Source organism: Anabas testudineus, chromosome 14 (genome assembly GCF_900324465.2).
Source record: "Anabas testudineus chromosome 14, fAnaTes1.2, whole genome shotgun sequence".
Taxonomy (NCBI): Eukaryota; Metazoa; Chordata; class Actinopteri; order Anabantiformes; family Anabantidae; genus Anabas; species Anabas testudineus.
Window position 1 is genome coordinate 11,670,154 of NC_046623.1, and position 14,750 is coordinate 11,684,903.

At 37.0% G+C, this 14,750-nt stretch overlaps 1 protein-coding gene across 1 annotated transcript in view; it reads left to right on the forward strand.

Moving 5' to 3' along the window:
* doc2b (double C2-like domains, beta) overlaps window positions 1–14,750 on the forward strand; it is a 78,662-nt gene that overhangs the window by 50,659 nt on the left and 13,253 nt on the right. The window contains exons 3-5 of the mRNA XM_026372418.1: window positions 2,518–2,592; window positions 10,112–10,221; window positions 13,256–13,382. Coding sequence (XP_026228203.1) covers window positions 2,518–2,592; window positions 10,112–10,221; window positions 13,256–13,382 — 312 coding nt within the window. The remainder of the gene's footprint in view (window positions 1–2,517; window positions 2,593–10,111; window positions 10,222–13,255; window positions 13,383–14,750) is intronic.

Here is a 14,750-nt window from a genome sequence, read left to right on the forward strand (position 1 = left end):
TCTGGCTTTGTGAGCAAAGTTACTTAGATAACACCAAAAAGGCCTCGAGAAAGAACATTTTATGTAGTTAGTATTTCCTGTTAAACTAATTTTATTGTCTGTATCCACAGTGTACAGTAGTCTCGTCAGTGTCTATTCCTTGAGATATCACAGACCTACATGTCTGACACAGCCTATGTATCAAAATGTGGACATGTTTATGAGCGCTATGGCTCTGTTTTTGTGCAGACAGGATCTAAAGATGTAGTGTTGCCTTATCAGAGACACAGTTGTGTGTGTCATTTTGCTGCCAGTAATTCCTGCTGAGTGCTGGGCTTTGCGCCAAGCTCCTCTATTAAGTCTGATAATTGTGGGTGAATAGACATCATATTTGTTTTGTTTTTTCCCTTTTTTTGTCGATTAAAGAAAGAAACATAAAGACGGGAAACAATTAAAATAAACGTCACTGCTGATAATAATTTTCTTGATGCTTCTTTTTAAGTGATGTGAAATGTTTATTGTTGTTTGTGAAATCTTTCTATTTTAAGCTTTTCATTTAGTTTTTCTTTATTATCAGAATACCCATGTGTATTGCTCTCTGTGGGATGCAGTTATATTTTAATCTCAAACATAAACTCACAATTATCTGCTACAGTAGACACACTAGGACTCACTACATTAAGCTCTCAGGCAAAGGGGCAAGTGTACACATGTGCAGAGGTGATAAATATTACAACATTACCTAACATTGACTTTTCAAACAACACAGATGATTTCATATCTAATATTGATAACATGAGTTTGTTACTGCAGTAAGCTGAATTTTTAACCAGTTGTGAACTACAGGGCTGGAAAAGCTCCTCTTGATGCTCCCTCAAGTGGAATATAGCCAACAAATATATAATATCTTAATATACACATTCTTGCATCCCATCATGTTGCTGTCTTTACCCACAGTTTAACACTGGTACATTAATTTAGAACTGCAAACAGATATTATTTAATTTCAATCCTACTCTCCTCCCACCTTTTATTCCCTTTACTGTATTTCATTCTCACTCACACAATCACCCCCATCTCCCAAAATATTTTATGTAATCTTCAGCATTCATATTGTCATATGTATAGAGTCATATGTTCTGTTTCTGACTGAATTAGGAGAAGGAAAACAAAAGAGGACCTGCATTACAAATTGAAGCTTTCATTTGAAAGGGACCCTTTCAACAAATTATACACATAGACACATAGACTCTCATCATGTAGTTTTAAGTAGTGTCCATTAAGATCTGGTCTTAATTGCTCTATGAGACACATTATTTTTAAGGCCCGTTATGCACCTGCTGCTGCAATTTTGACTATGGTCCGTTCCCCGAGTTTATGGAAATGCACAAGCAAAATGACTGGAATCACCTTTCCAAGGCTAAATACTGACTCAGGTTTCCTTTGTAAGTTTATTCTGTGTCCTGTCTATCTGGAATCTAACAAACCTCATATTTGTTTTAGTTAACTTTGACTGCAACATACATTTTTATTATTTGTATGTTAATGACAACACACAGTACATGTCAGTAATATTTATGAAAAGAAATCAGTGGCAGTTTTATTTTTTGTTTGTGTGTGTGTTTTTTAAAGAGGTTTTTACACACATCACATGAATTCTTCCATCTTTTATGCTCATGAGAACATCATTGCACCTTCAGGTAGAATGTCAAAAAAGTCATTTTCATAAAGCTAAAAGCAAACCTGGCAAAAGCTGACATTTGTGAGAGTGCCACCTGACAGCAATGATATGATAATAGCCAAAACCATCCACAGCGGTGTCTATAAAACACACTTAATCATACCGTAGACTCTGATGCAATTAAACTATTTACCTGAATAGATGTTGGCAACCTAAATGCTCCCACCAACACATAAGATTAATAAAATGCAAACAAAACATTTGCGGGCATCCTTCGCTGTATGAGTAGAGAGTTTTCCCAGCTTTCAATTCTTGTCTTTATTCCAGTTGCATTAGTCTGGAAGCCACCCACATGGTCTTGTTTTATTTGGTTGTTGTATGAGTGACCTTTACATCCTGAATGAGTCTCATTGATTTGCTCTTCAGGGGAATGTAAAACCTTTTTAGTTAGTTCCTCTATTCACTTCAATGTGTATCATGGAGGGTGGAACTGAATGTCTCGAACATTTAGTACATATAGTACAGTGCATTTAAAGAACATAAAAAACTAATGTTTTAATGATAAAAGACAAAACATCTGCAGACTAATGCTCTTGATATGCTTAAAAGATGTTACATGGTATCATACAAAATCAAAGTATGTGACAATTTGAGCTGTTCTCAGTGAAAAAAAGTTAGTGTCATACCCAGATACAGTAATATTATTATCAATATATAATATAATAATATAATAATATTCTCATGTGGTGTCAACAATCATGCAGAATCATCTACATATTAATATCCAGAGTAACACTGTCTCTAGAATTGGATCAATTGTCATGATTTTTGACAGTTTATCTGTGTTTCCTCCTAAGGGGCTCAAGCCGATGGACCACAATGGGCTATCAGATCCCTATGTCAAGTTGCACCTACTGCCTGGCGCTAGTAAGGTATGTAAAATGTAATATTTTTTTACTTTTCATGAAGATTTTCAACTGTTCCTTCCAATCAAGTTGCAAACAACAGCATCGCATAGTTTTCTCTGTCTACAGCGAAATAAGAGGCTACTCTTCCTCTCTTCATATGAGTAAATCTTCAATGTCAACATTTAGAATGAGTCACAGGTTGCTTTATATACAAAATTGAATTCTTGAATGTGCTTGCATCTGACAGAAGGCCTTGAGGATAATATAATCCTTTGATTAAGGTCAGCTAAAGCGGATCCTGTGAATGAGCACATTCCACCGAAGAAGTGTATTGAAAGCTAAAGCTACATGATTACCCATCTGCCTGACTCATATCTTCCTTTCTTTTAATTCCTTTTCAAACTCATCTGATTTGTCCTTTTGATCTGAACGTTGTAATTTGTTTGAGACCCACTTATACCATCCTTAGCTTTGACTTTAGACCACTTTTATGTGTGTAATTATGTCTGATGGGTATGTACTGTAAAGGCTGATGAATAACTACAGTATATATTCATTTACTGTGAGTAGTTCTTAGAACTTTAATAGAAGTTGATATTTTAAGTTCTATGTTAACTCTATAACTCTAAAAATTGAATGTAACTGACTGTATATTTAGATAATTTAAAGTTTCTTTGTAAAGTTTTAAGGATACATTTACACATCCCACTGTTTAGCAATCAGCATGCACAATTACAACCTTTAAATATTAATGAATGACAACTTTACACTAATGAAATAGACTCACTGTTGCATACATGAAGCCTTTTACAAAAATGTATAGTACAGAATTGGAAGATTTGTTTCAGGGAAATACTGAAGTCAGAGCTGAGGGCAATCTATCAGTATGGAGCTGTAAGTGCAGGATTAAACATTAGAAATGTAACAAACTGAGGTAGTAGGTTACACACCTGTCAATCAGTTTGTAATAGCATATTTGAAATATAGCATACTGTGATAATGTGCATGCAAACACTGATGTTTTGTGATAATGAAAATAGCAAAAATGCTTGTGGTATAAACATGTCTGTCTGCCTCTCCAGTCTGAAGCAAGACAATGCATAGCAACGCATTGGCTTCATGGCAACAAGGTTTCAGAGTGTCTGATAGCAGAGCTGCAGCAAACAAACAGGGAAATTCTTCCACTTTCATGTGATGCATTTACTGCTACTTGGTGCATGTTGATTAACTCCAGTGCGTTTTGTTTTAGTGACCACCTCATAATTATATATTGATTAATGTTGGAAAAAAAGCTAAGGGGCTATTGTTATATAGTTACATTCAGAAACTCTCCTCTTCCATAATATGTCCTCCATCTCTAATCACAGCACAAGCAGGAGCCCTCAGCCATTTGCTGCCCTCACAAAGGTCAGCACATCCCTGGTCATAGTTCAACACATTTGGACAGTGGGAGCCGCTCTGCTCACTACACCAAACACATTAGCATAAGACTGTTGTAACGCATCACATACACAATAATGGAGGAGAAGCATTTAAAAGCAGTGGAGCTGGAGAAAACAGCCATCCTGTCAGCCATGCATATGCCACCCTTCATTAACTATGCTACTTTGCCCACTGTATGCTCAGGCAGACAATGCACTGTGGATTTTATTGTGCAGACTGTGTACAGAACCTAGTGTTAATAACGTTTTTACTTTCTTAATGTCTGACTGGAATAAATTACTGGCTGCTTCTTGTGTGTAGACACTAATGTTGCTTTGTTGTGATTCCTGAAATTTTAAAATGGACTAATTAGTGGCAATGCAAAGTAAGATGAGTTGAAATTATTAACATGAGAATGTATAATTAGCCATTCTGTAAGAGAGAAAGCTCAGAGCCTGATGACTGTAATGAAACAGTAGTGTAATAATTGTCACACAACACATGGAAAATAGTCCAATAAAATAAATAAACATTCTGCTCGCTGTTGGTTTGAACTTGAGCAGCTCCTCCCCTGTAATCCCCTCAGTTAAATGTGAAATCTGTCAACTGTAGATATCATCTGTCATCGCATCTACCCAACAGATTTGCTGTGGCGCAAGATAGCTTGAAAAGTAGCGAGCAGATTGCTGTGTATATTCTGAGAAAGATTCCAATGACTTGATCCTTGCAGCTGTTTTTTTATTAAAATGCTGCCATTTAGACACAAACCTAACCCACTGTAAAAGCTCTAAACGTATCTGCCTTTGATAAATTGGAGAATGTCGTACACTCATCCATCTGCAGAGTTAAACACCATGTACTCAAACTTATTTGTGGCTAAATTTACTCAAAACCTTTCAAAGTAAATGACTGTATTGTATTTGTTCTAAATAGTGTATTTAATCTCTCACAACATATTGACTACTGCCCACACAATATTAAACATGGTTGTTGACAGAATGAATCCAGTTTTTAATCATTATGATACATTAATAATTTTGGCATAATAAATCACGTCATTATTCTGTGACCAGTGTTTTATTTTGATCTAGTTTTATATTAATAAACTGTATTGAAGTGAACAGGCTAAACACATCTCGACTCTATCTTCATACTTAAAGGGGAACTGAGTTTAGATATCAAGTAAAAATCTTTTGTGGCTCCAGAGGGAGCTCCATGAAACCTACATAAAGTCTTCAAGTGAAGTCACTAGAGTCAGGTGCAGCTGAAGACTACAAGGTCAAAAATGACAAAAATATGGAGATGTGGCTGTGGAGAGAAGGACCTTACCAGACCTTTGCAGCCTGCTCCTCATCTCTTTACCTATTCCTTTCATTTTCTGTTTCTGACAGTGTGTTAAAGTCATCTCTGCTCTGATCACAATTTTTACTTCCCTATATAAAGGATGCACTATTGCTGCGTTAGTATTGTTGCTGTTAAATGTAAATCTCCTCATCTAATATGGAAATATTTTATGTAGGGTACTTTTTCTTAGATTTACTTTAAACACAGTAAACATAGCCACCATCATTCTTCAAATGCTGGATTTCTTATTTTATTTCTTATTTTAAGCAGTTTGGTTTGCTCCACCTGCCATCTGCTGCTTCTCTCTAGCACATCTCAGCTATTAATCTGACATATTGTAATCCTTTCTCATGGTGTCACAATTAAATCACTTTTATTGAAGACAATGTAAATGTACACAAATATACACGCTGTACACAAATATTTTTAAGAAAAACTTACTGGAGATTAATCAGTTTAACATTCTTCATTCACCTGGCAGTGTTGTGTCTTTTACCAATGGTTAATTTGTATTAGGGGTTTTGCATTCATTATGTTTTCTTGGATGATGGCTTAGCCCTCATTGGTAATGCCAACTACTCAGCTTTGTGGAGAGTAGCAGAACATGAAATGTGAAAATGTCATGGCTTATTTGACTGATAAGTAAAAGAAAACCATCCATAAAGCCATGTGGTTTCTAGAGATGTGACTCCTGTCTCAGCAGGATGCCTTACAGAAGCCTTTGCAGATTCCTGCCAGTAAAACAAGATACTGTCACCTTCTCCCTGCTCTGATATTCTCTCAGCTTGATCTCAAAATAATCATTTGACTCGGTCTAAGAGCCTCATTAAGACCCACTAAAGAGGTCATAAGTTCTGCTTGCACTCTAATCAGAAGTGAAGTTTCACGCTCTGCTGCAAACCCAGATCACACTTTCATCTCCTTTGAGACCACAATCAAACACAATGAAATGCCAGTAATTATTACAGATTAAACTGTCGATCACTGACAGGGTTTAAATACAGTAAAATCATAATGTTTTCATAGGACCACAAGGTGATTAACTGGTGCACTGACATGTTTAGCATACAGTAACAGTAGCAGTATCACGAATATTGTTTTGCTAAACTATTAATGGCTAATTATTATATGACATGATGCCATGATGATCAGTCTTACAATTGTGCAAGCAGATGTACTTGCACAGAGACACAAATCAGTTTTTTTATAGACTGCCTTGAAATTAAGTTTGAAAAGTGCCTCTGGTCAGTTAGGAACGTGACATTCAGCACAAAATCTACTAGTAGCAGCTCCACTGTTTCTTAAGCTTAACTAATAAAAGTCAGGATATTATGGCGCCTTCTGTATCCAGACTTGTTGTTTTTTAAACCTTTCTCTTGTATTTCCTGAAGTGGAAAATGAGTAAATACGATGGCAAACGTGCAACTGTGTTATAGTAAACCACTGGAGTATTTAATTGTGGAGAAATTGTTTAGTCATACTGGTTTGACGTTGATTTCCTATGTCATTTTACAATAAATAACTTGGAGATGTCAGTGTTGAACACAGATTTGAATGACTAGTTTTAGGTTGGTTAAGTTAAGGATTTTTAAGGATTAAGAACCTGCTGTGATTTAAATTGGTTTACTGAGCAAAACAGCAGTGCGTGCACCTGCATCTCCCTCCTACACAAGTCTGTGTTTGTGTTTCAGCCCCACTTTCCCCATCTCCTGCAGGTATTAGGAGCTTTTTAAAACTAAAGCTAGCTGCAGCTGAGTTTTATAGGTTCATGCAAGGAAAAAAATAATAATAATACAATAGAAATTGCAATAATGGACTTAAGAGTGAGGCTTCCCAGCCTCTGCAGCTGAAATGACTTCTGACACCAGTTATTTATTTGTTGCACTGCTCTCCATCTATGAGCAGATGGCAGTGGAGAATTATGTCTCTTGTAATGCATACTGATCACACATGTAGAAGGAAACACTATATCTCTTCCACAGGTTCACTCTTTACCTATTAAATTCAACTGCTTCCAACATCCTCGCTAAAACCAACCATTTGAAAGATCTGAGACATTGAGGGCTTTGTAACCCTTTAATTAAGTACTTGTTGTGTTAAACCTTCACTTCAACCTGTTTCATTGTGATTTATTGACATCCATGCCCACTTGCTTTTTGCCACCCTGCCAACAATCCACTTAGTTACTATCGAGCACAATGCTTTAAGTAAGATGTTCCTCCTACATGCATCGCCTTGACCTTCATGGCGTTTGGGAACACTACTTTAGACAGTGATGAAGTAGCTGAATCATACCATATTGACTTATTTGTGGTGAAATTACATTACAAACACAGCATCTGTTAGAGTCAGTGTTCTCTGCTCATATACAGGAGACTCTTTTTTTAATATTCATCACAGCAGCAATGTTTAACAATTGGCTTGTGTGGTGATCTATTTTCTCTTTGTGCGGAGAGTATTGTGCCTATGTGTCTGTGTTGGAGAGAAATATTGCTTCACTGGGAATACAATTTGCCTGAGAAGGAGCTATGTAATTGCACACAAATTACACATAGTTGTTTTGTACAGCCAATTCTGAAAACATTATATACATTGGACTATTTGACTATTCTAACACTAACTATTATAACAAAACAATTACTGTGTTAGTATTTTGCAAATCAGTGTATATTCATCAAAATTAAAGTCAGGCCTGATAATTAGACAGAATTACAGCACCATTTTGTTCAAATTTGCTAGTTCTTGACTGGTCAAGAGGAGTGGGGTCATTTGCATGTATGACTTCAGTGCTTCTAAAGTCCACGTCAGTTAAAAGTAATCAATTCATATTCAAGTTTTTGCCTTTTTTTGATAGATATACATAGAAAGTTTATTGGCATTTAAATGGGGGACACTCAGATTAGAGGGCATGCATTTTTGGGTCCACCAGCAACCAACCTGAATGAATTCCAGTCCAGTGCATCTACTGTAAAAGCTGTTATGCTGTTTCATGCTGAGAGATTTTATTCTGAAAGGATCAAAAACATTGAAACACTTGTAATTTAGAAAAGAAAGCAGGGAGGGAAAAATAGGGAATAATGAATGGAAAGTGTGCAATGTTCACAATATTCAAATTTAATCATTTAATTAAATTATAGAATAAAAAATGTTATTAGCATTTTTATACAAAAGTGGTTATCAGCCGTAAAAGCATCATCATTTTGAATGCCCTGTGTGTGTGTGTGTGTGTGTGTGTGTGTGTGTGTGTGTGTGTGTGTGTGTGTGTGTGTGTGTGTGTGTGTGTGTGTGTGTGTGTGTGTGTGTGCGCGTGTGTGTGAGTGCATGCGTGTGCACATGTTAACACCCTTCCTGTGGGAATCAACCACTGATTGAGGAAGAAACAATCAGCGAGAGCCTCATTGCATGGAACCCTGCCATTAGACTTGCAAATACTCACACCTGCTAATTGATTAGATTCAACAGAATCACACGTCTTCACCTATAACTCAGAACACAGTATCATCATCCTCATCTTGTCATGTTCAGCGCCATCCTCCAAGGAGTTCCCCACACACATATTCTACTGACAAAGACGTGTCGCTTGTCACAGTAATTTTCATCACCTTTCTAGATTACATTTGAAGTAACTCTGAAAAAGTAAGTCTGTGAAAATGCCACAGTATTTAATAGTCTGATGTCTACTTTGACATTGGCTGATTCAGTTGTTGATCTTTTGTTTTATTCAGGTTTTTTAAATAATATTCGGTGCAACTTGCCCACAGTTTGGCTACAGTTTAGAAACAAGGCTTAAGGGACTTTGTAAAATTGGAGGACTGTGTCATTTTAAGCTTTTAGTTATTCAAAATACATTGTTTTCATTTGTTGTTTTTCTTTTTCTTCACTTCATTTTGTACCGTCAAATATTGAATTACTTGTTTTTCTTTTAGGAAATAGATTGACACTTTGCTTTCTCTTCGGGTGTGATAAGAGCTGATCAATAACAATCTCACGTCTGCAAGATAAGTGCAGAGCTGGAGTCGCGATGTGCTTACCCAAGCTTAGCATCAAGCCTGCAATGAGAGCTATCTTTGCTTTAAAAGTATGATACAACAACGGCAAAGTTCAGCGATTAGATTTAGTAACTGTTCTGTATCTATTTCACAGTGAATAGTGGGCCACACTAACTGTGCTCAGCTTCCTGGAGTGTCATGAGGTTACCTACAACCTCACTGACTGTATGTGACAGCCTGTGCTGCTTCGACACATGCTGTAACGCCATTATATGATTCCTGTTTTGTTCCACTATTGTTGCAGCTTGGCCCAAGCATAAAGATGTGTTGCTGTTTTTTCATATTGTGAATTCATTGCTTGATAAAGGTCTGTGACTGGAACATTGCATTCTGTAAAATGTGGGGTTGACAGAAACAGAAGCAGACTAAGTTAAAACTGAGCCCGAATTGAGACTATCTTTGAACTTCACTGTGTGTTCATTCTGCTTTGATTATCCCCGTCAGTTCATGTAAATGTCGTCTGCTGCTTATATCTCCTGAGCAGTGTTCAATGCGTAGTAATGAGCTTGTGTTTGAATTTGTGCCACCAGACAGCAATTCATTGACAAATTTTCACCTGTGCAAAGAGGCTTTGTACGTTTTCAAGGATGTTTATATAATTCTGGCAGCATTTCAATGAAAGTGACACCTGAGGGATGAGCTCTCCTGAGCTGTAGGATGGAGCCAGGTGTTACTCAATCATAATATTCAGTTCTATTCAATAGCCAACTTCTCCATTTTTCTTTCAGGCCAATAAACTTAGAACCAAGACGCTTCACAACACACTCAACCCTGTGTGGAGTGAGACCCTGACCTACTACGGCATCACAGATGAAGATATGGTCCGAAAAACACTCAGGTACGATTAATTTTATGCCTCACGTGTGTCCAGAATGAGGAGTAAAAGGGGGAAGGGAAGGTGGGAATAAAAGGATAATGGGGAGAACAGTAAAGGCTGAAGAAATAACAGAAAAGGAAGGAATTAAAGGTGCCAAAATATAAACAAGTCAAGCAATAGAAGAAATATGGCACAAAATAAAATGAAGGAAAGTTAAAAAAAAAACTGGGGAGTTGAGGAAAGGAAATAAATTAAGGGAACAAAAGAGCAAGAAACAAAGGAAGCACATGAGGGAGTTCAAAGGAAGTTATGGGAATGGAGAAGGGAAGGAAAGCAGAACATAAAACATTAAAAAAGAACAAACAAACAAAAAGGAAGGACACGGACAGAATTGGGAGGGATATATTGATATAAATAAAGAAATATGAGTCCCCTTGTTTTGGCATATTTTACCCTGAGCTGCAGTAGATCTGTTTTGAAAGGGTTTGGAAAGTCATTTTCAGAGAGCAGCGATGTTTGACAGTTTCTTTTCTTCCCGGCTTCTGAGGTAAATCACTATATTACCACCTCTATTTGGCAACAGCCATTTTACCCAGAAATGACTGATGTTGTTATTTATCCCATGTATTCCCTTTCACTGCAATTTACGATATGAGTTTGTGCGCCAGGCCAAGGCTGAACGTGTGATAGCCCCTGTATCAGAATAACAGTTGGGAAATCCTACGTAGATTACATCTACAAACACCATTCTGGTTGGGTGAATGGGCTTCCTGTTTTGATTATTATTTATATTTCACCATATGAAATATAAACCCTGAACAGAAATTTCTACTTCCTGTGATAAATATGACGCTGTTATGCAATGAAGGTGTCACTTCACTGCTCTTTGCTCACTTATTTTTACCAAAGTGTTTAACACTTTGCAATCAAGTGGTGCAAGTACGTTATGTAATCATATGCATAATCATTTTGGTAGCTACAGTATATCTCAGTGATAGAAGGGCTGTATGCAGGAGAGGATTTTAGTTCGCTTTAGTTTTCTATTTTACACTAAGAATATCAGTAACAAGCGTGTGTCAATGTTGCCACTGTGAATGTGGCACTATTAAAGTGTTTGGTCTTCATGTTCCTACCTGGAGTTGTGCCAGAGGCGTCATTATCACCCATCAGCCAAAAAGAGTTACTGTATACTGAGATAAACAGGTGGCCTGGCAAAAATGGTACTGATTATCTGTAGTGGCATTTTTAGTCTGTCCGGTTTGTTAGTCCGTCGGCAGTTGGTCCACCACTTTGGTCCAAACTGAAATATCTCACCTATTACTGGATCCAATGTCCTGAAATGTTATATTTACATCTGTGATCCCAACCGAATAAAGCCTACTGTCTTTTGTGATCTCCTGATTCATCCTGTAGCAGCACCATCCTCCCCTCAGGAGGAACTGAAAGATGAAACCTTGATGCCTTAATATAGTCTGTTTTATGGCAAAATTTTACATTCTCATAAGTCTCAGCTGCACATTTTACCTTCTAAGCACCTTCCCGTGACATTTGATGAAGTCACTAAATTTAATATTCCTCCTTATATACGTTATAAGCTTTATTTGATAAATAGCTGGCAAATGCAATAGTGTTCATCAAATCAGCATAAAATGTTTTGATAATACATAATAGAAACACTGAAATTGTTTATTTGTTAAACTTGTATCTCAGCACTTAGTGACCCTGTTGTTGAATTAGTCATTTTCACTGACAACCTTATCAACACTCTACAAGTATATAATGATTATTTTGTGCTGCATTGTTACAACACTGAACACATTAATCCAATAATGAAGGTCTGTACTATCAGCAACTTTTCAGAGGTGGGATCTGATGGGCACTTGTCTTTGCACAAGATAAAAGAAATCTATTCCCATAACAGTGCCTTGATTAGCCATTTTCAAGAAACAATACACAGTGAGAGAGGCCAACACATTTTCAAACATCACTACTCATTTCTTTCTGTAAATTGAAATTTAAATTCAGCACCACCTGTCCATGTAGCAGATAAGTTATTTTTTATCCACTGAGTTTCATTGTTATTCTTATTATGCTGCATCCTTACAAGCTACGGTGCTAATGAATATTACTTGTGCCATGAGCAGCACAAAAGCTACACGTTTTCCTCCATATGGAAGCTGGTTATGCAGAGAAAAGCACTTGAAACAAAGTGTGTTCCATCACATAAGCGCTCAATGCAGTCATGAGTGTGAGCCATGTCATGTCAGGGATGGGAGTGCTTACATTGGGACTGCTTTCTGCATTTATTGAAGACATAAGTCTGCTGAGAGCAGCGTTGACCTACACCAATAATTGATTTTCATTTGAAATGTAATGAAATGGCAGAGGGGAATATAGAGCTTCACTCTAGAAAGTACAACCTGAATCTCAGTCTGAATCTGTACTCCATGGTTTTGAAATAAGAGCTGCATTTCAGCTCACCGTCAGTGTCGCGAACCTTGTGAAAGCGTTTAACTTGTGTAATATTATGAATCTTTTGTGATGCCTGTAGAACACCTTGGAAAAGTCGCTTTACTGTTTGGAAAGGATGTCGTGTGTTGAAAAGAAGTGTGTTCTGTTTTTATACAGCAAGAAATGTTAAAGTTATAATTTGGTTTTAAACTATTTTGACATGATCAAGAAAAGAAGAATGTCATTTTCCAATCATCTGAAATGTCTCTCAACTTCTGCTCATCAAGGGCTTCCCTCTCATTTTAGTGTCTTTCAGTCTTTTAATCCAAACATGGCTGAATGCTTAATAAAGCATTATTATCCCATCATCTTCTGTCAGACTGATTGAATCTGACAAGAAATCTATTGAACTGCAGAACTGCTAGGGTTGTGGTTCAAGGCTATGAGACCAATGGCCCGAGAGAGTGGGTGGGTGTAGCCCTGCGGTAATGCCCTGTGGTAGAGTATGATGGTCTCTAGTTTTAAACCTCTTCTCAGCAACAAAACCGAAACCTGAGTGTCTCTTCATTCATGTTCTCTTGCTGATCTGTTCTTCTCCTCTCAGGATTTCAGTGTGTGATGAGGACAAATTCCGCCACAATGAGTTCATCGGGGAAACACGAATCCCCCTCAAGAAGCTAAAGCCAAACCAAATGAAAAACTTCAACAACTGCCTGGAGAAGCAGTTACCTGTAAGTCTGCTGTACCACACACACAGTACTTGCACCTTTTACTGTTGTTATAAAGATTTGAGGTCATTTTGTCACACATAGTAATTGAGTTAATTAAGTAATTAAAAAATGTACAACTCATGAGCAGCGATTTATCAAAGTGACATAATTAAAAGTTTGTTACATTCAGTCAGGTTTATTTTATCTTTCTTACAAACTCACAGCATAATATTAAATACTATAGTATAATATTATACTATACCGTGCTAGTTATTGTGCTATACAGTCCTATGTTCGGTACTATAAATACATTGTTTATTATATTCTATGAGTACTAATATTTAGTACTACATCACATATTCAGAGAAAATATCTCACGTCTGTGTTGGCTGATTAACATAATTACCGTTTAGTGTGTGTTTACACTTCTATTAAATGAAAAACTGACAATCAGGAAATCAGTGGAAAGGAAAAACTTAACAATAGAGCAGCTACCTGAGCTTGTGGGAAGCCTACAGTGTGTGAACAGCTTGATCAGCGCACTGTACTGTATTTGTTGGTATTTTATGTAAAACGAATTTCATTTCAGAATATTATGTAAAGTTTTGGACCCGTGGTTTATATTACAATGTGCACAACTCCTGCATGCCTCTGAATCAGCAGTGCAATAGAAACTCTACCCTATATATACATATACTGTTTATACTTATATGTACATATATTTTCAATTTTCTTAAGCAATATTCTTCACCAACTCTTCAGGGGAAACATGGTAGAGCCATATGTCGAAGCCTTATTACAGTGCTGGCTGGAGAGTAAGTAAGTCCAGAATTACTGCATAATTCTAAAGAAAGAAACAACGCACAAGGAACGACGGTATCCATAAGGATTCAATTTAAACCACATGAAAGGTTAGAGCACTTGATTTTGAGCACATGAGTGTGGTGCGGGAGTGGATTATGTGTTATGAGAGCATGAGAGTGGAGTGGAGTGTCGTTGAACTGTGACTGAATATCCTTCTCAAATTGCCTACACAGTTTATGGTTTAAAAAGAATAATACAGGGTAGTTCTGGACCAGCCATATTTGGAGTGAAGAGCACTGCCTTGTGCTTGGAGAGACGAATCCTGTTGCTCTTCTCATATGCTTTGTTGTCTATGTGGGAGTGTGAAATAGCATCCAAAAATACAAAATATGCTTGTGCAAAACTGGCCACGGTGCATTCACCATTCAACGCCCTGGTTTTGTCAAGGTTTATTTGATGTAAGTACTTGCTATGCTTTCAAAATAACCATATTTTAAATGTGTATGGTGGATCTCATTTGTCATACAATGATTACAGAGTAACAGTGCCAGCAGAAATCACTGACACAGTGTTGGTGAAAGTCTT